This window comes from Parasteatoda tepidariorum, chromosome 7, assembly GCF_982258835.1.
Source record: "Parasteatoda tepidariorum strain Cologne lab strain chromosome 7, Ptep-v5.0, whole genome shotgun sequence".
In the NCBI taxonomy this organism is placed as follows: Eukaryota; Metazoa; Arthropoda; class Arachnida; order Araneae; family Theridiidae; genus Parasteatoda; species Parasteatoda tepidariorum.
In genome coordinates, this window is record NC_141761.1 from 14,518,537 (window position 1) to 14,545,437 (window position 26,901).

The 26,901-nt window shown below is 28.2% G+C and overlaps 1 protein-coding gene across 1 annotated transcript in view; it reads left to right on the forward strand.

The window, feature by feature from the left end:
• The first annotated feature begins 4,999 nt into the window (after positions 1-4,999).
• The window catches only part of LOC147806884 (tetratricopeptide repeat protein 39B-like), a 36,605-nt gene continuing 14,703 nt past the window's right edge, over positions 5,000-26,901 (forward strand). The window contains exons 1-2 of the mRNA XM_087167373.1: positions 5,000-5,663; positions 15,478-15,598. Coding sequence (XP_087023499.1) covers positions 5,661-5,663; positions 15,478-15,598 — 124 coding nt within the window. The 5' untranslated portion in view covers positions 5,000-5,660. The remainder of the gene's footprint in view (positions 5,664-15,477; positions 15,599-26,901) is intronic.

Here is a 26,901-nt window from a genome sequence, read left to right on the forward strand (position 1 = left end):
TTTTGTTGGAAAAAGATGATCAACTTGAGATTAATCATGAAACAGTCTGGGAGAGGATGTAGAATACCTCTACAGTAAGTTTTAAATAATATAAAACTTGTAAATTTCTTTATTACTTATACAGATAACCCACGTGTTGTGCAGACTTGGGTGACCTCCTTATTACAATATCCCCACACTCCTTAGAAGTCCTTAAAAACTGCTTAATTTTTATTTTGGGAAATAAGGGCTATTAAAAGTACTTAATTTTGGTACAAGGTTTTTAAAAATATTTAATTTTTCAGCATCACTATAGTTGATGGGAACAATTTTTTCAGGTCAATTTTTTAAAACAAAAAGTTGATCTTTTATCACCTAGAATTAGACTATGGTAGAGCATTTAAGAGAGACAAGAAAGGGTGTGTCTGAGGGGGCTACAGGCAAGGGGGGTAAGCATATTTCATTCATATACTGGTTCTTTCATTAATATATTCTGCATTTTGTCTAAAATCTGTCCCAAACCTTTTGTTATAAATGTGGATTAGAATAAAATTCTAACTTAGATTTTAATAATCATTTTATTGAGTTAACATTGCAACTTAAAATGTTTCTTCTTCTTTTAAAATTTCTAATTAACTTTTGGTAGCAAAATTAGTTCATGTTTTTCATCAGATTGTTTAGTAATCCTATGTAAAGTTAATTCCTAATAACAGTTTTGGCTGGAAAAAATTTTATGTAATCCTCATTATAAAAGTTGAGGTACCATAAACATAATATGATAAGGTGATATTGCAGGATAAGAAAATGCCACTAATAATGAAGAATACTGTTTTGTTTTAAACTGTTAATTTGCAATAAAAATAAAATATCAAATCATAGTAATAGTAGAGAGTAATATTAAGAGTGATAGAGGATAATAAAAAATATTACAAGTAAATGTCTATAAATGATTAAAAATTAAATAATTTACCAGTACTTATTAATTAAGTAACCTTATCAATTTTCTGCCTAAGGAATGTGTTGATACCCTTAAAAAATGGTTTTAGAGCCTTTTATTAATAAGTTTCACTGAAAAGCATTGGTTTGAAAATTATAAGTCTTCTGAACATAATTGTGTTTTTATTCTATAAAAATTTCATAAAAATATTTATTTCAGTAAATTTAAAAAAAAAAAGTTCAAACCAAATGAAAAAAAGTGAATGATTTAAGGTGCTTAAATACCAGCGTTGTCTGTTTTTACTTGAAAAAGGACTTAATTTGACATGATATATTAAGAAAACTACTATCATGCATGACTCTAATTATACTTTTTAGTATTAATTCTTTTAATATTCATTTGAAACATTTTATTAATGGAAAAGAAAGAATTTTTTCGGCATAACTGAATATTTAGCAAGATTGGCCCACAACTAAATATGTGATGCATGTCTAGCATAGTTGCCAACTGTTCCGGTTAAATCGCGTTTGTTCCGATTTTTTAGCTTTGTTTTGAAACTACGGTTTTTGGCCAAAATGTTCTGATTTTTCGACATTCTAGTGCCTTTTCACTCCTTATACCAATTTTCTTTCAACCCAGGGCAGGTCTAAAAACGAGAAGCAGGGCATGTGATTTTTCCGCAAATATCACGGAATTCTGTTAGACCATTGGTTAGCGCGCTTCGCGAATCAAAGTTTTATAATCCGACGAGATTTTGAAACTATTGCTAAATCACATTGACGAGACGTTTATGATTCTTCTGCCAATTTGATTCCTTTGATTTGGCTGATTTTCGCCATTCTGAATATTAGGAACTCCATCGGAATCTGCTAATATCACGATTCTCATTCACACGATTTTAATATCAATCTTCAATTTTGATATTTAGCTAATTTAAAAGTTATGCGATGTGATTCATATTCTCGTGATTTAAAAGTTATGCATCATGATTCCCATTTACGCGATTTAAAAATTCAGTATTGTAATTTGTATTTTCGCTTTTTTAAAATCCAATTTCACGATTCATATTCACTCAATTTTTAAAATCAAGTATTATGATTTATGTAAGAAGTAAGTTTTTTCTTGAATTAATTACTATAAACATGTGATATTCTTTATTAGTAAGTAATTTAATTAAAACTGTTAGCTCAAAAAATTATTTTCAGCATGAAACATTTATAAATTGATATTTTTATATCAATAGTTTAGTTTTTGATATTTTGTTTTCACTTTGTGTCATAATTTCCCATGATTAGCTTATCAAGCTTTGTGTTCCTCTTTTTTTTTTAACAAGTAGGCAGCTATTTTCTAGAAACCGCAATATAAAAACTTGTTGTAATAATTTTTTCTCAACTTTATTTTTTTAAATATATGAAAAGAAAATTGCAAATCTTGATTTCACCAATTAATTTTACGATTCAATTTCAATGAAATTATTAAAGATGGAATACTGATTAGTTTCATAGATATTTTTAACCGTTAACAGTCTGAAAATGTTTTTTTTTCCCCTTCAAAAATCCGACTTAGGTTTGCAAAAATTACTCGGTCTCACTTCGACGAGCCCTGTTAGTAAATACAATTTTATCAGTACTTATATTATAATAAAGTTGCCTTTTATTGTTTTTTTTTTTATTGATTGATTTTCTTTTTCAAGAAAGGTCAATAATTGGCACTGTCACTGGTGGTATATATGCATATTCGATGATAAATAATCCTATTATTTTTAAAGTCCTTTATTTTTGCTTTCTTAAAAGAGTGGGAATCCTGTATTAAGTACATTTGAATATTTTTTTTAAAATTCATTCAATTACTTTTGTAAAATTGTACTACATTATTACATACAAATTATATATTAAATTCCATGTAGTGTAGCCCTTGTTGCTGAACTTTATTCAGCCCAGCATTTGCTCTGTTTAATAGCATGTACAAGAGTAACTGTAATCTGGTACAAATTTTTTTTTAATTGATTATATAAAATTCATCATTCAATTTACTTCTGTAAATGTTTTCATATTTTGCAATATAATATGAGTTCACTCTTTGCATCTTTTTCCACCCATGTACCCTATATGTCATTCTCAGTCAATTAGGAATTCATATCATAATTAACTAAATGTTGATAATTTTTACATTAAAACTGTTGATTGAAGTCTGCAAATCAATGACTAGCAATAAAGAAACTTTAAAACAAAAATTTAGTTAAAGTTTTAAATTGCCATTGCATGAGAAAATGTAATTAATTACTGCATGCTCACTTAAATGCTTTTAAAACATACAAAGAAAATAATTAACTTTTTTCTTATCAATAAATAATTTATTAAAAAAACATGAAAAATATTTTAAATGATATTTTTTTGAAAAGTTATTGAATATTTTTAAGAAAATAAATAATATTGCTAGGAAATATGTAAATGACAGTTCATCTCACTTTTTGAAAATTTGTCATACATTTTGTGCCTACAACCAGTAAACATTTTCATTCAAACAACCCATTAATGATAATCTTATCTCCATAATTTTCTTTTGCATTATCCACAATACCTAAACACATAGTAAAATATACTTTTACTTTATTGTCTAAACAATTTATTATAAAAAAATAAGAATGTTTTTGAATCTGTATTACTAAGTACTTGATTACAAATTGCTATCATAAATAATCACAACCACTAACCACATATTTTTTCTTAAAAATGAAAAAAATATTTTTGAATTTATTACAATATATTCTTGAAAACCAATTCCTATTATTATTATTATTTCCAATTACAGTCGAACCCCGAATAGTTAACCGTCTGCGGACTCAGTAATGTGTCCACTATAACCGATGGTTCACTATATCCAAATTTTTTGAAGAATATTTTTTGCATAAGACAGTTGAATGATTGAAAATTGGCTTTGCAATTTTGCATAAGTTATTTAAAAAATTATTAACTAATTAACGGATAATAAAGCAAAAATTGATGAAAAAAGTAATTACGTCGCTAAATATTAGTTTTATTTTCACTTTTTATGAAAAAAACTTGTGATTTTTGATTGAATACAATTTGATTTTAAATTGAGTTCATCAATTTTCTTATCTACAATGTGCGAAGAATGCAAGATATTTACATTTTGAACAAGATTTCGAACCATCTTAACTAAGTATCTTCTACGTTTTCTCTTTCATCTCCACACAGTTTTTTCGATGAAACCATGTTTTTGTCGTATGCTGCAAGAATTGCACTTCGATTTTTCCAAATGTTTGAAACTGTAGATTTTGACAAGGAAATTTCATTACACAGTGTCGATTGATTGGTTCCATCATCAATACGCTTTACAATTTTAACTTTGTCCTCTATCGAAAACGCTTTTCTCTTTAGAGAATTTGCCATTTTCACTGCTTTTGAAATAAAAATCTTGTCTCAAATAGATAATGTAAGAATATGAAGAGAGCAGCTGTAGAATGAGTTAAATTGTTCCCCTTCTTGATTGTCAAGGGGTGATTTGTAAAGATAAGAAAATTCCAAAAATTCAGCAGGTGGCCAAGTTAACTAGTTGTAGAGCAAGCTTGGGGAAAAGAGATAAAGCGAGGCTTGTCAGGGAGGGGGGAGTATAAGATAAATGATCTGTTTGACATTTATTACAGTATAGTTAAAAGTGATAACCATAAAGGAGAGTAATATGACACATTTTATTGGAATGCATTCATTTTCAAAGGTGTTAAAGATGGAGGACTGAAAAAGATATTTAAAGAAATGAAATTTGAGTCCACTATAACCGAGTTTCCGAGTTCTAAGCTGTTCACTATAAGCGTTAAAAATAACATTATTTAAATAGGAATACGGACGGGACCGCTAAAAAAGTTCACTATATCCGAGTGTTCACTATATCCCAGGTTCACTGTATTATTATTATTTCTTGAATAAAATGTAGACTTTTGATGAAAGTAAAGCATAATGTGTAATGTAATAATGTTTATAAATTAAAATCATTTTCCAAGTGAGTACTTGCAAACCTAACACTGATTTATTTGCTTTATTCCATACTATCTGTTGGAGTTTCAGGATGTTTAGAATAAAGTTCATTTGGCAATAATGACTCAGGATTTTCAGTGCCATTCTTCGTTACTGTAAAAAGTCATACCTCTAATTAACTATGCAGGTATTTGCATCAATTTTTATGAGGATATTAATGTTAACTTATTCTTAAAGGGCCTAGCCTATTTTTTTCTAACAATTCTTGCTACTCTTTTTTTTTCCAAACTAGCACATTGTGGATTCTTCCTATTTATATGTTAACTTAGAAGCTCATAAGTTAACTCTTTATTGAGTTTTGATAAATATGCATGCTTTGTGTAATCTTTTTATTTATGCCACGTTTGTTCTTCACTTTTGGCATAACTAGAACTTTTATTCTTGATATTGATTTTATTACCCATATTTATGCAATTGTTTTACAGTAAACTTCCGATTATCCACAGGTAGAGAATTCAGATCATCAGCGCTTCACCTTTTTTTCACAAGGACAAACAACATAACGTTTAGAATTGAGACTAGAGAGATGAAACTATTAGAGAGATGAAACTATTTCAAGACTTTTGAGAACAACATACTAGCAAAGATTCATGTTTGTAGTCTAGATGTTCGCAACTAATCAAATAATAGGTCTACACTGAAACATTGCAGCTTCAAGTGCAATAAATTAGTAATAAGGAGCACTGAAAATGGTGAGAAACAGCAAAACAATGTGAGTCATGATTTACAGTTGTGGAACTACGAATACAGGATGAAGTTCAAATTTCAATGAATAGATTCCATCAAAGCAGTTTCTTCTCCTGGATGGTATTGTTGCTATTCAAAGCAATAATATTGATAGCAAAGTTTTTCCATCTTGCCTTAATTTGATGACTGGGAATGTCTTATCCTCATGGTCATTTATTTAGTCAACACATTCTTGGAACCCTTAACAGATTATCCCCAAATTTGCTTATCCGCGCTTCAGGGGTCACTCAAGTCAGTAAATAATTGGGAGGTTACTGTATAGTTAAAAACTATCAACAAATTACTAATGCTGAAATTGCTAACTTCTAGGTCATGGGGAAATTGTTTTTCTTTTTTTTAAAGAACCGAATCTTTGTTTATTATATGTAAAAATAAAAAATATATAATATTAATAACTTTTTATAAGTAGAGCTAACTAAAAGATCCAAATTGAAATTACAACATTTAGATCTTAATCTAGTTAAATCTATAAGTGAAACTTTTTATGCAAATATTCGAAATTTTTTTTGGTGCAAAAAAGAAAGAAATATATGTTGAGCAAACTTCCAATAAAAATTATGAAAATAAATTTTAAAATATACATCTAATTTTGGATATAGTTTTTTTAGCAATATTTGTTTTTTACAAAGCTCACGTTTTTAAATCAAAACTATCTGTGGTACACAAAAAATAATGTATTCATAATTATCCAAACACTTTTATTTAAATTTTTTTAACGTTTTCTCAATTAATAATATTTATATCTTATTTGAATACAATCCCTTATTCGGCAGTCATTTTCCTAATGTAATTATTTCGGTAATTATGCATTGAAAGAAATTGCTATAAAAGTAAGTTATTATATAGTTTGTGCAAATTAATTTTTTTTTTACTCCCAATTTATTGAAGAAAGCTAGGGGGACAGTAATTACACTCAATAAAGTAACACATTGAGTTTTTAAGATTAAGTAAAACTTATATACTATAAAAGCAAACTTTAATATTCTTTCAAGAAAAATGCTCTTTATAACCCGGGAATTTTATTTTATTCATCTAAAGCCACCAATTGAGTTTTATTGCCACTTTATGTATTTGGGATAGTTTATACACAAATATTGGGGATATATTCAAAATTATGTGTAGAACAAAATACTCAAATTAATCTATGAATATGAATCATGTATACTTAAATCAATTAGAAATTCATACTAAATCAGATTAGATGTGAATTCATCTATAGATTTCTTGATTAATGTAATAAATTACTTAAAAGTTAAAAATTCCATTTTGGGAACAAGGGAACAGTTATGATATTTCATTTGCATTATTTTCTTAAAAATATAATTTAAATACAAAGTGTAATTGGTGCATATTTTTTTTTGCTCATTTAGAATTTTTAATCACAGTTTAACATGAAATAATAGTAATTAAAAAAATAAGACAAATAAAAAAGAATGCTTTAGCATGGACAAGTTAAGGAAAAGAATTGAGAAAAATGACTCTTTTAATTTTTGACATTTATGAATTTGGTGACACGATTTCCCTGCTGATTATAAAGCATCAATATAAACAAGATTTAACCCTTCTACTAAGTTTTTTACAGTTCTTTAAAATTTGTTTATTTTGTAAATAATAATAGAATATTTTTTTGTGAAAATTTTTTTCTATCACTTTAATAAGATTCCATTACTTTTCATTATTTTTTAAGCATGCTACCTTTTTTCAATAAATCAATATAAAATTTTCATGAAATAGTAATGTAATACATTTAATTAATTGTGTTAAGCAAAATCAAATACAGGGAAACTTTAAATATTAGTTAAAGTAGTGCAAATATCAAACAATTCTTTATTCTATTGCCTTAAAGTCAAATTTAATATTTATTCATTCACTTTGATCATAATTATTGATAAGCTTGCTAGGGGTTAAATCTTTATTTAAAAAATTGTAATTAAATCTGAAGAATTGAAATATATTTTGTCTCCTGAAATCTTAAGTAATATTCTGTGGATACCTGAAAAATGAGCAAAATCAAATCTTCATTTTAAACTCTGCTGAATTTCTCTTAACATAGTACAATTTTGATATTTTGAATCTCTTCTGGCAAGAAAAAAAAATTTAAATATCTTATGCTATTTGCCAATAAGTTTAGTTAATTTTAATATAGTTACTAATATCAAAATAACTTTCCTTTCTTACTATGCAACTTACAAAATGTATATCACACATTAAAAAAAAAAATTATTCATAAAAATCATTTTTTCAGTTATATTAACATTTACATGAATGAAATAGTTTACTTTTCACTATTTAAATTATGAATTCTAAAAGAAATAAAACTTATTTCTCATTGTTTAATATTGTTTATTTTTAGTATAATTTTTTTTTTATTAAAGGATTTAATGAATTTTTCGAAATTCTTATGCAATATTTAAAATTTTTTCTTTTTTTAATTAAGTTATAACTCAGGAAACTGATTTATTTGTAAATCTCTATATATATATATATTTCTCTTACACGGCGACAAAAAAAGCCTCATTACAACTTCCCGAATGGCAACGCTAGAAAATCAACCAATGATTGCCGCTAAAAATGTCACATGCCAAATCTAGCTGAAGTGGCTAAACATATAGCCCTTTTAAAAACGGAAACTGGAATAACCAGAGAGAGCATCAGCAGGTTGTTCAATTCAGCTGCGGCAATCTCATACTATTAAGCTAGGCAGAAGTGAGTAGTCTTTGTTGATAGATCTCCATTTTAATATTTTGTCAAAAGCGCTTTTTTTCACGAATTTATATAGACTGAACCAGTTTTTAGTCATGGGCAACTTTATGTTGTCCTCTCTAGGGTTAGATCATTTGACAGCCTAACAGTGATAGCTCCAAGTCCAGAAATTTATAATTGTGTGTTTAAAGAAGTTCTTAATCTTTAATAGTAATTATTTTTTGTTATTAACAAAGCCCTTAATCTTTCTCAGTATTTGTTCGTATTTAGTATTTATTTCAAATTAATGTTTAGTATCTGCAAGTTTTTCTTATGTATGTCAAAGTTCAAAGATTTATTCTTATGTTTTTAACAAAGTTGTGAATCGTTCATGGTTATTATTTTTTAAAAAAACATAATGTTTTGTTTATGCAGGTTTTTCCATTGCAATTCACTTATTTCAATTTTTAATAGACTTAATTATAGCCAAAATTTTAACCTTTTTAAAGAGATATCAGTTTTAGAAATTTTATCTTAAGATTTTATACTATAGCACATTTCTAATGGGCTTAACGAATTACATGTCATTTATTTGAATTCAAATTTATTTTAATGACTTAGTATTTACTACAAAGATGTAATTTTTAATAAAAAAAAAAGTTGTTATATGGATTTGAATACCAACCACTACCTATCCTGCATATCATTTATCTATCGCCAATTTTGATGCATAATTAGTTATCTTAATTTATCATTACTGTATCTCGTCAATCTTTCATCAGGCAATTCTCTATACTTGTACGCCGCTGCCAGTTTATACATTAATGTTTGAGCATTACGCATCAACCAATGGAGTTTTCAATCTCCGCCACTTTTAACGTTTCTTGTTTTCTATTAGGATTTCTGCACATCTATTGCTATTTCATTATCATTCTCGTTTGTATCAACAAAAAAAATTTTTCTCTTTTTTTTTTTGCTTTCTAATAGTCTTTATCAACTATTTCACTAACTAACTACTGATCTGGCCATTTTTCAACAAACTTAACAAAATTAAATATCGTACTTTCTAGTTTGAGGCTAACAGGGCCCATTAGACATTGCTATTTGTTAAACTGGCGGTGGCATGCAATTTCATCAATGGAACATCGGAAATCATCAAATATCATCAAAAATCATTAAAAATTTTCTTTACGCTCTTGGAACATCTGTTCTTAATAATTATCCTAATAATCTTTCGGAAATGGGTCTCTTTGGGGGCTCGGTCAAGACTCACCCTCGCCATTAGATCTTAAAAAAAAAATTATTACTTTATTTTCTCATAAATCTTTATTTTGACTCCTATAACTTGTCCATCTCCTTGTAAACAACCAAGTACTTTCTTCTGGAACATGAACAAACGAAACAGATTTCCAAAGCTAAACAACTCTAAGCACTCTTATCGGACAATTGCTGTGGATAACACTCCACGACTTTATGGTAGAGGGGAGCCACCACTGCACACTTCAAATGCTAGTGTTCCACCTCCTAGTAATCTAAGTGGCTCATCGAGAACTCGTAGCCTTTCTCCAGTCTGCAGAGACCAAATAGAGGCAAAAGGCATCAGTGCTACACCAACATCTTCCAACATGAACACAGTAAGCACTATATTTGATCAACAAACACCAGAGAACAATTCTGGCAGATCTAGACCGCCTCGTGACATCTCATTAACACGTCTTAAAAGTTATCTCCCTTCAGCTCACAATTCGACTGAGTCTCCTTTTAAGCAAGCTGTAAGAATCAGCCAAAGTCAACAAAACAGCAAACTAGCAGGCTTACCCAGAACTGGCCATCATTCTCCAATTAACATAGAACAAACAGAAGCAAAAGGCGTTAGCAAAACACGAACATCCTCTTCATCCCAAATATCGGCTAAATCGCCATTTAATCCTTTTCAAGAAAATTCACCTCTTCAGGCCGATCTATTATCTATGTCACAACAATCAGTGCTGAATAGTCCTGCAAATTCTCTACCACGGGCTAATTTATCCCCACTCAGCGAAACAATCCACAACGTTATAAACACAAACATCGATCATAAGTTTACCTCTCCATCTTCCCCATTACCGACAACGGCCAACACTACCATTACATCTGCTTCAATTTTGCCAGCTCCTGACAATTCTCACGAATTAGACACATTAATCAGCATAATTGTTAAAAATGTAGAGAGCAAATCTGGTGATAAGTTCAAACTCTCAATTACTCAGAGACAAGCTTGCAATGAGGCAATCCAAAAAATTAAAACCTTGTTCAGCTGCCAGTCCTCTTCATCACACATACAAGTTCAACAACTAGAAAAACTAAATCATCGTATTTCTATACTCTCAGATAAAGTTGATCCAACACATATTAAGAACTTAGAGCGACAAATTATTAGGATATCAGATCAGCTCAACGAACTTAAACAATCTTGCCATACTTCAACTTACAGGAATATCACCCAGAAACAGCTTCCTCCCGCACCTATTATCATCACTGCTGAAGACGAGAAATCTGGTGATGACATCATCAAAATCATAAATGATTCTACAACGCTACCAATTGTGAAGAAGGTTTACAAGACAAAGAATTTCGTCGAAATAAAGTTTCACGATCATGAGGCAAAGACTAGATTAACAAATAGCATCAAAAATAAGCTCGAATTCCACGACAAAGAACAACGCCTTACCTCACTTATAATTCTGAATGCACCAGCTCTCTTTGATGGCAGCAGTATATCCAACATCCTCCAGCATTTCAGAGAATCATCATTTGACAATAATACCATCACCTACACAAAGTCAATACCTCACAAAAAACATAATGACAAAAAACATCTCATTGTCAATGTATCGCGTAAACTTGCTCAACAACTCCTGAGGACAAAACACATCTATATAGGCCTTAACAGATGCATTATCAAAAAAAGAATTCTACTTCGACGCTGCTCATGGTGTCAAGGTCTTGATCATTCCACCCACTCTTGCACTCAAGAATTCGCCACTTGCTCTAACTGCGGAGGCAACCATCACACAAATGAATGTCACTCCGACGAAAAATATTGCATCAACTGCTGGCACACCAATACCTTTCTTGGAACCAGCCATAATCCTTATCATCAAGCCTCAGACATCACTTGCCCTGCGCATCGCCATGCCCTCCTTGAATTACGATCACGTTCTAATGAGTATTAACAGTTACCACCTTCTAGCTATAACTTCTCAGTTTCTACTCAATCTATTCACATATGTTTGTTGAATATACCGATCGCTAGAGAAACTCTATAAACATTTTTTCCTCATTGCAGACTTTTTGTAGATGACTCTTATTTTTATTTTTCTTATTTCGTATTTCCTTTCTAAATTCTTGCTATCCAGCCTCCTTGAGAGCCTTACACTTTCGACAGCTGTCAAAATCTTCTTTTGTTTTCCAGTTACTTATCTGCCATGTAATTTCATTATTATTAAGTTAAAATTAATTTCTATGCTATTTGTTTAAGGCATTTCTCTATGCCTTTGTATTTTAGAGTGTAAATATTTTCAAAATTTAATTTTTTCTTTATATGTCATTTATACTAGTTGCTAATGTAAATTTTTGTGTTTTATGTGTTTTATGTATGTTTTGTCAGTAGAATGTTTGTTCTACTCTCGTGTGCCCTGAATAGGGCGGGTCGAGGTATAAATAAACAACAATATGGATTTGAATGATTGTTTTGAGAATTTTGCGCATTTGCAATGTACTTAAGTTAGTAGCGAGCAAAACGAGCTTGGCTTGCGAAGCAAACCATTTAAGATTGCGTAGCAATTTTCGGGGGTTGGTGAGCGTTAGCGAGCAGGGGGCGCAGCCCACTTGTATATTTTAATTCTTTAATAACTTGTTCCATATATCTATATAACTTATGTTGCCTACTTTTAAATAAAATTAATTTTGTAGCAGATTTTCTATGTACTCTTGAGAGTAATGGGCATTTCTACATCAATCATTCAATAAAAAATTAAGGTCAATAATTTGGATAAGCTAAACATGTTTGAAATTTTGAAAATTTACAAATTTTTTACAATTTGTAAATTAATAGATAGAGAGTTGACCTAGAGAGCTAAATTGTGTGATATTTTGTTAAGATTTTCAGAGCATTTTATGGCATGTAGCATAGCTAAACTATGAAAAAAATTATTTTTTACTTAAATGTAAATATTAAAGCTTTAAATTTTTTTAAAATAATAAAATTTAATTTCCTTTCTCTGTTTTGGAAAAGTTGACACCAAAAAAATAAATTAATAAATAAAAACACAGCCAAACTAGTTTTTAGTTTATCATTTACAGAAACCAAGTAGTAGTTAAAATTGCAAAATTCGCTATTAAAAAGAAGTTTTATTAAAAAGTGGCTTCTACATTTGAACTACTAATATTCATAACCTATTCTGGTCAAAATTGTGATATTTTTTATTCCTTTTATTAAATAACTCATAATAAAATAATTATACCCTAGGGAACAAATTTTTTGTTGTGTTTATACAAGTACTTGATCTTAATTAATTCCAATGTATGAATTTCATAGGTGTAATTTCCAGTTTTGTTTCTTTAAAGCTGAGTTCACAACTATATAAAGAATGTATTGTGTCTGTATATATATATATATATATATATATATGTTATTTTTAAACATTGAAAAAATTAAAAAGTAACATGAAAATTAAAAATAACATTGCACAATGTATTTTTGAAAGAAATAATAACATAACATAAGAATAAAAATTGATGTGGTCCAAAATATTAAAATATTTTATTAAAAGCACTACAATTCATTTATAAAAGGAGAAAAACAAATTACTTATTTTTTAGCATCACCTTTAGCTTTGATCACTGCATATAAACAATTACATGAAATAAACAAGTGTTTGACAATTTTCTTTCAAGTCTTAGTAGTCCTAATGCTTTTCGCTTTTTGTTAATTAGAGCAACTTCTTATAGTTCTTTCTTTATTATCCATAAACTATCAGTTTGGTAAGATCTGGGGAATTAACTGGCTACGGTGCCATTGTGATTTTGTATTAAGCAAGATCTTGAAATATTTTAGTGTATGGTGTAAAGCTAGTTGAAAAATAAAATCATCTTCATTTGTGCTCATGCAATTCCATAATATCACACCAGCTTCATGCACTTTTTCCGATACTATTGTATAAATGCATATCCAAACTCAAATGCCTTGATTTTCATAAGAGGCACAGAACATAGTTTCGTCACTAATATTTTCTTTCAGTCTTTCAATCCCCATAACAAACTTGATTTGTATCATCACTTTCTTTTAAGCTTTTGTTTTATAGTCTTAAATAGTTTTGTTTGAGAAAAATATGAAATTGAAGGTGCTGAATTGATTTTTTTTTATCTTCACCATTCAGTTTTTTTTTTTTTTTTTTCAATTTGTGTTTGATTTTTGGTAACCATTAAAATTATTATTTCTTTTTATTCTACTGATACTGCTATATGATTCTTGGTGAGAATAATCTGAACTGTTAGCTATATATATTTGAATTTTACTTGTTTGATATGAGTTATTAGCTCTAAGTTTTATTGATTCTGAAATATCAGGAAAAACGTTCCCTTTTGAAACAAGCACAAAACACAGAAAATCAAAATAATCGTTTAACAAATCAATAAATTAGTTTTTTTCTTGGATATTTAATATATATTTCAGTAAAAAAAATTTTTTTTTAGATTGCCCTTTGTCTTTTTTAAACGTAGTCTGGCATATATCTGCTGTTATAAAAAATTTCCTTATTTTTTTCTTTAATTTTTCCTTAGCCCATTATAAAGCCTGTATTGTATGACATATTCTGTTTTCCTATGTTTTAATTTATTTTTTCTCGAGTACAGTCTCACTTTTCAAGTCAAGATCATTATAAATAAAATACATTGTTCATATCGTTATAAATAAAATATTAAGAAACTATTCTAACATAAAATTATAATAACTATGTATTTGACTAGTAAAATAAGCTTATTTTGCAAAAAATATATACCTTCAAAAGAAAAGTTTATTTGAAAATTGACTTACCCTAAATTTTTATTATAAAAACTTTTTGTTAGATTTCTAAACTTATAAGTCCGTATTCAAATACTAACTAAATGTATAACTTTAAATTTATAATTTTTATTCAGTAAGGGTCAGATATTCCATTTAAATGTTTGACTTATGTTTATTTTGTCCTAAATTGAAGTACATCAAAATCAGAGGAGCTCCATTATAAAGTAATAAACTAATGCAGTATATATACCTGAAACTCAGTAAATTTGAAGTCTCTATGCACCCTTTTAACTTTCAAACAGCTGCAGCTATTTTAAAATCTCTGTGGCTATTATTGTGTCTAGGTATTGTAAAATAGCTAGTACTGCATGATTATATTATTTAGAATGCCAACCCGAAGAAAGTTGGGGATTTGTCTCGACAAGATATGCGCTCTATCTTTAAGAGATTAGGGGAAAAGTAATGATCATGTAAAGTCTTTGAAAATTATTTCTCATTTTGATAACGTATATAGTGCTTAAAAATATTTTTTAAGTGCTTAAAAATTACTTTTTTTACTTATTTTTTTGTGATTACGCTACACACCCTGGAAAAGCTCTTTGAGTACTTAAACTGATCACAGTACAGTAAAAATTGCTAAATCCCAACTCTTTCATAAAAAGTAAATATGTTTAGTTAAACCTATTTGCACATAAAAACCCTTATAACTTCCAAACTATGAAACTTTCAAACTTCATTATCTTTACTTGTCTTTATGTCTGACACATATTAATTGCATTCTATGACGAACTGTTCAAGCGGGATAAGCAAGCGACAAATTTTATAGTTAATTTGTCTTGCAAGGCACAAGAAACGTTACTGTTATAAATGTTAAACTGGCTGATAATGAAACCCAAAAATTATAAGATAGTGCGATTCTCCAAAAATGCCTTTTATTTAAAAGTATTCTTGTTCTGAAGGTTATATTTTTCTTCAAATTGTATTTTCATGTATCTGACATTCATTGCTTGAAAATATTTTATGTTTTTCAGCAGGCGAGCTACACTGATTCGCTTCTAACAGATCAGCATTTGAATCCCAGCCCTCCGTCTACCAGTTCCTCTTGCTGGTCAATGTCTTCTTCTGTATCCTTACCTCCAGGCAGAGTCAGAAGTAAGTTAGTTATTTGTCTATTTTTTTTTTAAATTTAATTCTAAAGGCTTTTTCTTATTCCATTATAGAAAAAAAAATTTTTTTTCATAAGATTTTTTTTTCTTATTGTAATTTAAACAATAGCTTTCTTGATTTTTTGGTGGTCAGCCAACAATTATCTAATCCGAATTCAACTAAATTAAAGAGCATTTTTACGCTAAATTAATTTATGCATTTTATAAGGTATTAATCATAAACTTTTGTAGAGAAGAAAAGGAAATTCTTACTTTTTGAAGCCACAAACTTTTTATGTTCTACATTATTTTATGACTCATTTTAGTTAATTTTTACATGAAAGATTTTAACTAGATTTCCTTATGTATAGTGCGCAAAATAAAAAGGACAACCCTAAGTAGCTTTTGATTTAATATTATCGGATCTTTACCTTTTAGGACTCAATCTTAATGGTTCAAGGGCGTGACCTCAAATATGCTGATTAATTAATGCAGGCAAAAATTTAAGTTACACACATAAATGTATTTTCTCTGTATAAACATACTTTTCTTTGTTGATGGTTTCGAATTTCAAACCCCCAGAATATAGGATCTAACGGTATTCTGGAAAATATATTCTGGATAGCCTGGGCAGGAGTCACTACCAGAGTTTGAACCCCTTAATGTTAATTTTACTTTTTACGTATTTCACCATCAGTCTTAGAACTTTTTAAGCGAATTCAAAAGTTTTTGCTTATAATTATGTTAAAAAAAATTTATGAAGATTCTATACAAAATACAACTTTTAGTATATATAACTTTTTTTTAAATTTAATAGTAATAGTCAAAAAACTATTGGATTGTAAGGTATATAAGTTTTTAGATCATTTTAAAGAATGCAGTTGTAAATTGCGAAATGCAAAAATTTAGCAAAATTGTTCGATTAGTTTTTGGGAAATCCATTGCATTACTGTTAAGTAATATTAAATAATATTTGTGCATTTTAGAGTTCAGATCCTTAATTGTTAAAATAATTTAAAATAAAAAATCTTATTGAAGTAAAATTTATAATATTTAATATATATATCTTTCTTTTAAACAAAATCTGATTTTTATGTACCCTGATAAAATTGTCCTCCGATGTTTCGTTCAAGGCTGCTACAACCCTAAACACGAAATCACCTGGTATATTTCTTTGCTTAGCAAGTTAATTATTTGTTTGCTAAAACTACTTCGGCAGAGAGACCTTATAAAAAAAAGTTCTTTATATATCATTGTTAATAAATCGGGTTGATTTTGGTTAATTAGTTTTAAATGGTTTGCATTAATTAAATAATATTAACCTTTTTTTTATTACTAATATTAAGAATTTTAGTGTAGTTTTATAGTTAAATGGTATTTAGTATTTATACATCTTATTAGAATTTTAATCATTAAACACAAAAAGAATTTAAAAAAAATTCTGATTGAAATAAAATGTTACACTGTTAAATCTGTATTTCTTAAACAAAACATGATTTTAACACTGATAAAATGTACATAGCATAAGTTAATTCTTATTTTCTTTTTTTTTACTAAAATTACTAATGCAGAAAAATCTTAAGTACTAATTTTGTTAATTTGTGTAACAGAACAGGAAAACTTAAAAGATAGTTTATGTTTTCTCAGAATTAAGAAGAAACTTCAAAAACCCATTTTTTTCAAAATAGATTAAAATAAATGTAAAATCTGCCTCATTGATTTAGATTTTTTTTAAAACTCAAAAGAAAATGTTTTAGTTCATTATATATTTGATTACTTGATTATTTATTTCGTTATTTATTTGATTTGCTGATTAAACAAAGTATTTTTAGTCATCAAAATTTAAATTTTGAATGATCAAAATGTAAAAATAAAAATTTAAAATGCAAAATGTCAAAGTGAAATGTACATTGATATACAAACCACAAAAAAAAAAAAAAAAAAAAAAAAAAAGAATCACCCTGAATAACTTTTGTTCTAATGATTGGATTTTCACGAACTAAGTGTCAATCTTAAAGGTTCCAGGGGGTGACCTCAAATATGCTAATTAATTAGTGCTAACTATCAATTAAGTTACGAAATCAGACACAAAAACGTACTTTCTCTGACTAAACAATTTTTTTTTTTACATATTTGGATTCTTAACCTTCGAAATATGGGGGGTAGCCGCAATCTGGGAAACATGATCCCCATAGTCTGATCAGGAGAGCGATCCAAGGTTCGTACCCCTTAATGTTAATTTCAGTTTTTACGTTTTTAGTCATATTTTTAAAACTAATGAAGCAATTCAAAGAAAATTGCACCCAGTCATAAAACTCACTTACCCAAAGATAATTTCATGACAAAAATAATTTTTAATAATTATTAATTATTTTTTATTATTTAATTAAATTGAGGATGACAAAATTTTGAATTATAAGGTATGAATTTTTTTATGCCATATTAATCTACATATTTTTCAATTGAAAAATCTAAAGTTTCAACTGTTTTTATTTATTAGAAGCTGAGAAAAATTAAAATTAATTATTTCTAAAAAAATAATTTGGCGACGATAAAGAAATGATTAAATGAGGCGATTAATATTAAAATATAAACTTGCGAGGAACTTGACTTCGCGCGCGTAGCGTAAAATTTCATTCATATTTTTTCCCCTAATAATCGTTTGCTAATCTTTTTATTTTAATTTCTTTCAAACCATAAGATATAATATTTCTTTTTTATTCGTTTAATAATTTATTTACAATTTAGTAAAGAAATTTGAATGAAGCATTTTGAATAAAAAACACTTTATTCAACGAATGCCTAGGTTTATAAAAGCATGCATCTGATAGAATATGATTTTACATCAGATTGTGCTTATTTAATGTGATTATTTTTTATTTTTTGATTTTGTTTTTCAAACACTGATACAATTTCAATAATATACATACGTATGCATAGATTTGGAATAATATATTTATCAATTTCTTGAATATATATTTCATAAATACTAATAAAAATACACAGTCAACATTTTTAAGCATGTCTCACATCACAAATTTCTCAACATCTTATAGGGTAAACTAACCAATGAAGGAACATTTAAGCTTAGCTTGCCTTTAAAAAAAATCATGAACATTTCAAAATTTTTAATTTTAGCTAAATGATGTTGTCAACATATTTGTTATTAAATGAGAATTAGGTAAAAAAAAAAAAAAATTAGATAACTTACATAATATTGTTTTAAGCTTTTGGTGGTAAGATAACCAAGTGAAGGAACAGTTCTTACCAGTGAATAAACACTAAATTTTCCAGTGAATGAACACTTAATTTTGAGAATGTTTGATGCTCGTTAGGAATTCATAGGCCACACAAGTGTCTAAAAACAAGATTTTACTTGGAATTACAACATATAACCACAGTTAACGTGGAAAATGTTACTTTTTTTTCAGTCGTGGAATGGAAAGTAAAATATGTTTGAATACATAATTAAAAAAAAAAAAATATTTCATTTTTTTTTTCTCACAGTTTAATAGTCTATTCTAAATTATGAATGTTTATTTTTTTGTTTACTCTTTTTCCCATATTTTTTGAAGCTTTTTTTTAATCTTTTTAAGTATTTTTTTTCTCTTTGTCATACTTTCTGCTTTAACTTTTTTTCAGCTCTTTAAATTTTCGTTCTTTTTCTGAAGTTAATGCAAAAAAGTAATTTATTTCTTTTTCTTTTGATTTAACCTTCTTTTTTCCAAATTTTTGGCTAATGTAAATATATCTTCGAAATTTCTTTTGATTTTTCAGTACCATTTCTAGAATTCCTCACTGGATAATAAATGAGAAAAAGGAGTTTCGAAGTTTGAGTAAAATCCATCTCTCATTGATTTATATCTAGTAGGTCTTCAGCAGTACTTACCATTTACTTATGGAACCAATTGTTTTTGCAACTAACAATGCCTTAAGAGGACTTATCTCAAAATCAGTTTTCAAGATACTTTCATTATCAATGCTAGTTGTATCAGCTTCAGTGCCAAAATTTGATTAACCAAATGTTCTTTTTGAAATAAATTCTTCCATATGGAGAAAAGCACAGGCTATTGGATATTTGGGAGATTAAACTTTTCTGTCAATGTTCTTTTAAAAATTTGCAACAGAACTTGTGAGATTTCCTTCTCAAGCTCCTGAAGAAATAGTGCATCGTTACTCTCGAAGCACGTGTTTTGTTGATAAGCTGTCTTGCTCATTAAATCTTGGTGTCTGTTTTGCATGCATTTGTTAAAGTCAAAGTTTTCTACATCGAATGGAAAAATATCGCATTTCATAAAAGCATTTTAACTTCATCAGTTGATACCTCAAAATCTTATTTAAAAATGGATGTAAAATGTTCTCGACATATTGTTTTACAATTCTTTTGTTTTCAAGATCTAACGGGAGATTTCCATGAATTAGGTAGAAAACTAAACCAGAAAATTTGTTTTGATGAACGAAACTTGCTCAGTTTCAAATTGATATGAGATTTATACCTAGGGAATAGGGAATTTAATAGCATTTTTAATTACCCATGGGTAGTAACATTTGCAATATATTTGTAAAATGTTGCTGCAGTTATCGTTTTATTTCATGAATCGCTTTTTCCAATGAAATATTTAGCAGGGACTGATTCTGTAATATCTCAAATAATTCTTCAATAATTCTTTTATTCTTTTGAATTCTTTTCTGAAGTTATTTAAGCCTGACAAGTCTTGAGAATGGGTGATTATATTTGAACTCTCGAAACATGTCAACTTTTACTTCCCTCTTCATATTCTAATGCACATTTGTAAGGTTTTCTATAATCTACGATATTTCTTTTTTCTATAACTCAAAGAATTGCTGAATGCTTAGTGGCATTTTAAAAACATTGAAATATGTTATGTTTAAGAATAAGATATTGAAATATACGATAAAAGCCAGTTGAGTTTTTATCGTCAATTATACTGTTTTACATTTGGATCTTGATCATTATTTTGATAAGGATTTTACACTCGTTAAAGTAAACATATGCATTTTAATATTTTAATAGGATTCATGTGGTCTTTAAAAACGTAAGAGCATCAATATTGTAAAAGTTATATTTAACTTAAAAATTAAAATTTTGAGACCAGATACTTTGAGTGAATGAAATTAAATATTTTAACTTTTAAGTTTTTGTGCCCCCATTTCAGTATCTTAAGGATCTTACGAGCTCTGTTTAAAAAGAGAGTATCAGATATATACAGGGTGATTCTAAAAAGATGGGCAAAATTTTAGTAAGTGATAGTACACACCCAAGCAAACAATTTTCATCAAAGGATGCATGGTCGAAAACAAAACGCAAAACCGCTAAAGGGCGTCAAAGTTCATGTTCTTATATGAGGCAAAAACACACAAAGAACGATGAAATTAAGTTATAAAAGCAAATTTAATGGCATGTTATTACAATAAATGTTCAAAACAGTGGCCGGCAGCGACTATGCACGCAGTACAACAGCGAAGAAAAGATAGTTGAACATTCTGAAACACACCAGGCATATCACGAACTTTCCCTGCAGCGGCCGAAAGCTTGGCGACAAGTTCATCTGCAGTTTCAATGGGAGTCTTATGCATAAGACGTTTGCATCAAACAACTTTCCAAATGCGCCAGCACCTTTGCGTTTTGTTTTCGACCATGCATTCTTTGATAAAAATTGTTTGCTTGGGTGTGTACTATCACTTTCTAAAATTTTACCCATCTTTTTAGAATCACCCTGTATAAGAAAACGGAAATAATCATAGTACAGTATTTGGTGGTAAATGTAGCTTATCGTAATTGAAGAATATGCTGTGTGACATTTTATGGTGAATTTACGAGCGTAAGTTTCGGAATGTATCGAAACATGAGGATGCTATTTGCTAATCATCTTTATCCAAAGAAAACCATGTAACCTAAATATCTAGCAGAATGAAGCGATTTTTTAAACAATGAATCTTACAATATGCAACATTATTTCAATATCTTATTCTTAAACATAACATATTTCAATGTTTTTAAAATGCCACTAAACATTCCGCAATTCCTTGAGTTATAGAAAAAAGAAATATCCTAAATTACAGAAAACCTTGTTAATGTGCATTAGAATTACTATACAATCTACATTTAATTTTCAAGCACTTTTTTCCTTCAAACTTTCTTGCCTCGAAGACTCTATTAAAGCTGTAAAAATGATTATCCCTAAAATTTTGTATATAGCTATAATAAGTTATGTTAATTTGATTTTAGTATGAGATCCTCTAATAAATATAGCAAAAGCAGCATAATCTAAATAATATCAGATAAAAAGTTCATGTATTTAAATTCTAAAAACTTAGAAAATCATAAATAATTTATAAATCAATTCAAATTTTCTTTTCAAATAGGATTAAAAAATTATTTTTTTTGCATTTTGGACAGAAATCAGCTTAAAAATTGTCTATTGCCTAGAAACTACGAGATATTTACTATTAACAACTAATTAAACCTCTCCGAGCAATCACGAAACATTATTTCATTTTTTCTACTGTCAGGGATTGGTTGCCTAGCAATCTAGTAAAATTAAGCATTCCTCTTTTGAATTAGTCAATGGGTTATCTTAAAATAATCATTTGCGCAGGCGACTTTTTTTGGCGGTTTTCTGGACTATCGCCAAATATATAAACCTTTATTGCGACCCAATTTACCACCCAATTTTTTAAAAATTTTGTCTACCCCCCCCCTAATTTACATGTCTAGATTCGAAATATGTAAAAAAAAATATATATTTATTCAGAGAAAGTGCGTTTTTGTGTCCGATTTCACAACTTAATTAATAGTTAGCACTAATTAATTAGCATATTTGAGGTCACCCCCAGAAACCATTAAGATTGACACTTAGTTCGTGAAAATCTGATCATTAGAACGAAAGTTATTCAGGGTGATTCTTCTTTTTTTTGCGGACTGTACACTTCCATGCAATTGTAAAGTTAGACTGAATATTTTTGTTTAAATTTGTAAAAGAGGGTTTTTAAGGTGCAAAAGAAACTTTTATATTTTCTCTTTTATAGCATATTTTATTTTCATTATTTTTAAAAGAGGTGCCAATAAGTTTAAAATTATACATTTTTGCCTATTTTGATATTACCTTTTGCTCTGTATATTTTCAATTAACCAGTATTAAGCTTAAACAAATACAACATGTCTTCATGCTACTAGTGTAGACAAATGGTGGTATGGGTAGTGTGGACAATGACTCTGTTCAACTTCCAATGGAATAAATGTTTATTGGTTAAATATATAATTCATTTGATATTGGTTAAATATATAATTTATTTGATATTGATTAAATATATAATTCATTCATTTCCTAAATCAAAATGATTTTGCAAAATAATATACCTTTACAATTAATGATTTCAATATTTAGCACAAAACCTTTAGATTAATTCATCCCTTAAAAGTTTTAAGAAAATTTAAAGGTGGTGTTTTATCAAGTTTTATAAAAGAATACCATTCAATATAGATAAATTAAAGAATTTTTGCCATACGTTAAATTAAAGCAACAAATGGTTCTCTTTTGCCAGTGGTTTTCATTACCCCAGTGAGGGAAATATCACTAAACCATGCGCTCCTAGTGTTATCCATTCAAACCATTACATCATCAAGTTAAAATTATGGTTATTAAAACTGATTCAATTTTAAGTTGATTCAATGCTATCAAATAAATCGAATTAAATAGTAATTTTTAATGTATTGATTTTGTTTAAAGTGTCTTTTTTAGTTAAGTGAAATGCCCTCCAATAAGGCTTAGATTGTAATTGATTTCATTTTTGCTTTACATATACCATTCTGAGTTATGATAAATGACTACTTAATAAATTATCAAATTTGTAACTAGCACCTTAACTTGTCCACATTAGTCTGGTGTAGTAAAGATAGCGAGGGGGGAAATTACTACAGAAAACTTAAACAACTTTGTAATTCTAGATATAAACCAGAATACAGGTTCAGATTATTATTGAAAAAAATTCTTGACTAGTTAAAAACTATATTTAATAAGATTTTTAGACAAATTTGTAAGAAATGTATCTCTCCAAAACTAACCACCGGAAGGGTGTATGTTAACACACATAACCAAACCCTCACCTCCTATAAAATATTTCACCTTAAAAAGTTCATTAATAATGTTTGAATTGTCAACTAAAAAATGTTTATGTTTTCAGCACAATTTGGACACTCCTCTGATACTCCTTCTGGCATTCTCTTCCCTTTTTATGATCATGATACTTGAAAGGTGTATCCTGCTGGAAAGGTCAAATATTTGCTTGATTTTCTTTCTTTTAAAGTCTTGAACAAAATAATGCTTTTTAATGAATAATATGCTATTTTTATAACTATTAAGAGTTTGGAACATCTCAGGGTTCTTAGTTGTCCTGATATTCTTGATATTTTTGATCATATATTGTCCTGATTTTTATCTACTTTGTCATGATATTCCTGATTTTTGTGTGTTCAGAATATTCCATTTTTTTACAAATACAAATCATGTTTATAATTACTGAACTGCCCATAAGAGAGTTTGAATTTTCTATTATTTTGGGAATGGTTAAATTATTTTGAAAAAATTGAATTTTCAATCCAGCATCTTTTAAAACGCACACTATTCGATGGTTCAAATTTATGAACCACTAACTTATATACACTATTAAGTCATACAACCTTACCTGCAGGATACTTTGTTTCAAATTATTTAGGAATGCAGTCACTTTTAAGAAAGATACTCAATAAATCTTATGTAGTATCAAATTTTTATGGTAAATAATTCGCGGTCCATAAACTTATTTATGCAAATACAATAACAAACATTAAAGTGTTGATTTTTGTAGTTTTAAAAGTTATATTGATTTATCTCTTTCATCTAATTTAAAAAATAATCAATACTTATCATGTCGTAACATTTTCAAATGGGAAATTGAGGTATTATCCACTAAATTACTTTTGCACAAAAGTGTTAAGAAACACATTCACTGCGCTTTTGTTTCAAGATTTGTATTAAGAAACCCTACTTTAAACTTATTTGTTTAATATGTTGACTGCCTCATCACCCATATTCAGATATCAGCTTGGTTTCTGATCAGACCACGTCACCCATATTGGGGTGACGCTTATTTAACTCTTTGTGAAGGATATTCGTATGTATTTGAAAAGATATTTCACAGGACGTAACAAAACCACCGAATTTTTATAAAAGTAGTACAAAAATGATTTATTAAAGGAAATTATTGTGAGCCTCATAAAAGCTTTCTTCTTCACTTCTATTTGACTCGCTAAGAAATAAGTTTTCCATTTTCTTTTCGAAAGTTTTACTAGTTAGAGTAAAGATTTTAAGTAATATTCCTCATTGATCCGAACTGATTGTGTAAAGTGGCGAGATAAGAAGCAACGGACACAAATAAACAGACATGATACTATGGAAACACACAGAGCGATATATTATTCTCGTGATCTCCAGAGACTCACGTTATTAAAATATCATTGGAAGCAGAATACACTTTACTCATGGCGTGAAGGTGATTTCACTGTAAATACGTGTCTATGTGTTAAGGAAGTCTTGAACTCTATTATAAAATTTAATTAAACATTGGTATGAGAAAATGTTAACAGATTGATACTGATTATTTATTTTTTTATTTCAATGTAACAGCACTGTAAAATTGTATATGTTTTGATCTCTAAATCTTATGAATTGTTCAGTACTCCATTAATGGAATTATACTGGATACTGTTAAACTATCTGACTAAACAAAGTTTTGAAATTAAAAATAGTATATTGTGTAATTCTTTTGCTATAAAATTCACTTTTAATGTATTTAAGTTAATCAAAATTTGCTTTTTTTTTTTTTTTTTTTTTTTTTAATAGTTTGGTATATAAATACTTTGCAAAAAAAATGTTCTGAATTTTTTTTCTTTCGCTTTCACAAAGACAGAACAACTGTTAGTTCACCATTTGAGTATTCTTAGTCTGCATTCTTTATGCTAATTATGAAAATGGGACAAAATGTCAATATGAAGAAGAGTCACAGTTAATGGAAATATAAAGCAATTGTAATCTAATTTTTTAATATTTGAAAAATTACTGTAGATTGCAGTGCGCAAAATAAAAGACAAACCACCCTGAATAATTTTTGATTTGATGATTCAGATCTTCACATTCTAGGGGTTAATCTTAATGACTTCAAAAAGGGACTTCAATTATGCTAATTAATTAGTGCAAATGATATTTTAAATTATGAAATAAGACACAAAAATGTACTTTCTCTAAATAAACATATCTTTTTCGATGAATTAAAATTTCTGTCCCCCAAAATTATTGGGGGTACCCACAATATGGTCTCAATAGTTTGACAAGAGAACGCTCCAAAGATTTGAACCCCTTAATATTTTACCTTTTTGCTTAATTCGCCATATCTGGAGAAAGTTTTAAGTGAAAAAAGGAAAAAATTTGCTCGCAGTTATAAAGTTCGTTTAGCCTTAGATAAGTCCGTGTAAGCAATAATATTTAGGGAATATTTATAAATTTTTATTACTTTATTTAATAATAATTGGAAAAAAATTTAACATTAAGACATGCAATTTTTTACATTGTTTTTAAGAATGTATTTTTGAATTGCAAATTACAACATTTGAGCAAATTTGGTCAAATGGTTCCTGAGAAATCGAATTTTAAAAATACAAAATTTTCAGAGGAGGATTTCTCGGAAACCATTGGACCGATTTCACTGCCTTGTTTGGCTTTTAAAATTACATTCTTTAAATTAATGCAAATAACTGTATACCTTACAATTCATAAGTTTCTTGACTATTAAATAAAATAATAAAAAGTAGTAAATACTTGCTAAAATTTATTTTTTGCATGGAATTATCTGTGTCTAAACGGATTTTATAATTGCGTCCAACAATTTTTTAATTTGCATAACAATTTCTGTTCCTATGGGGAAATATGCAAATAGTAAAATTAACATTAAGGGTCCAAATTTAGACTGCTCTCCTGATCAAACTTTAGTGACCATATTTCCGAGATAGCGAGAAATATTCCCCTTCATTTAGGGGGTAAATAATTCTAATTCGTCTGAAAAAGGGTGTGTTTGTTCAGAGAAAGTATGTTTATGTGTCTGATTTTGTGACCTAAAATATTATCTGCTCAAATAATTTAGCATATTTGAGGTCACCCACTCAAACTATTGAGTCCTAGAATATGAAGATCTGATCATTAGATAAAAAGTTATTCAGGGTGCTCTGTTTATTGGTTTATGCAATGCACATTAGGT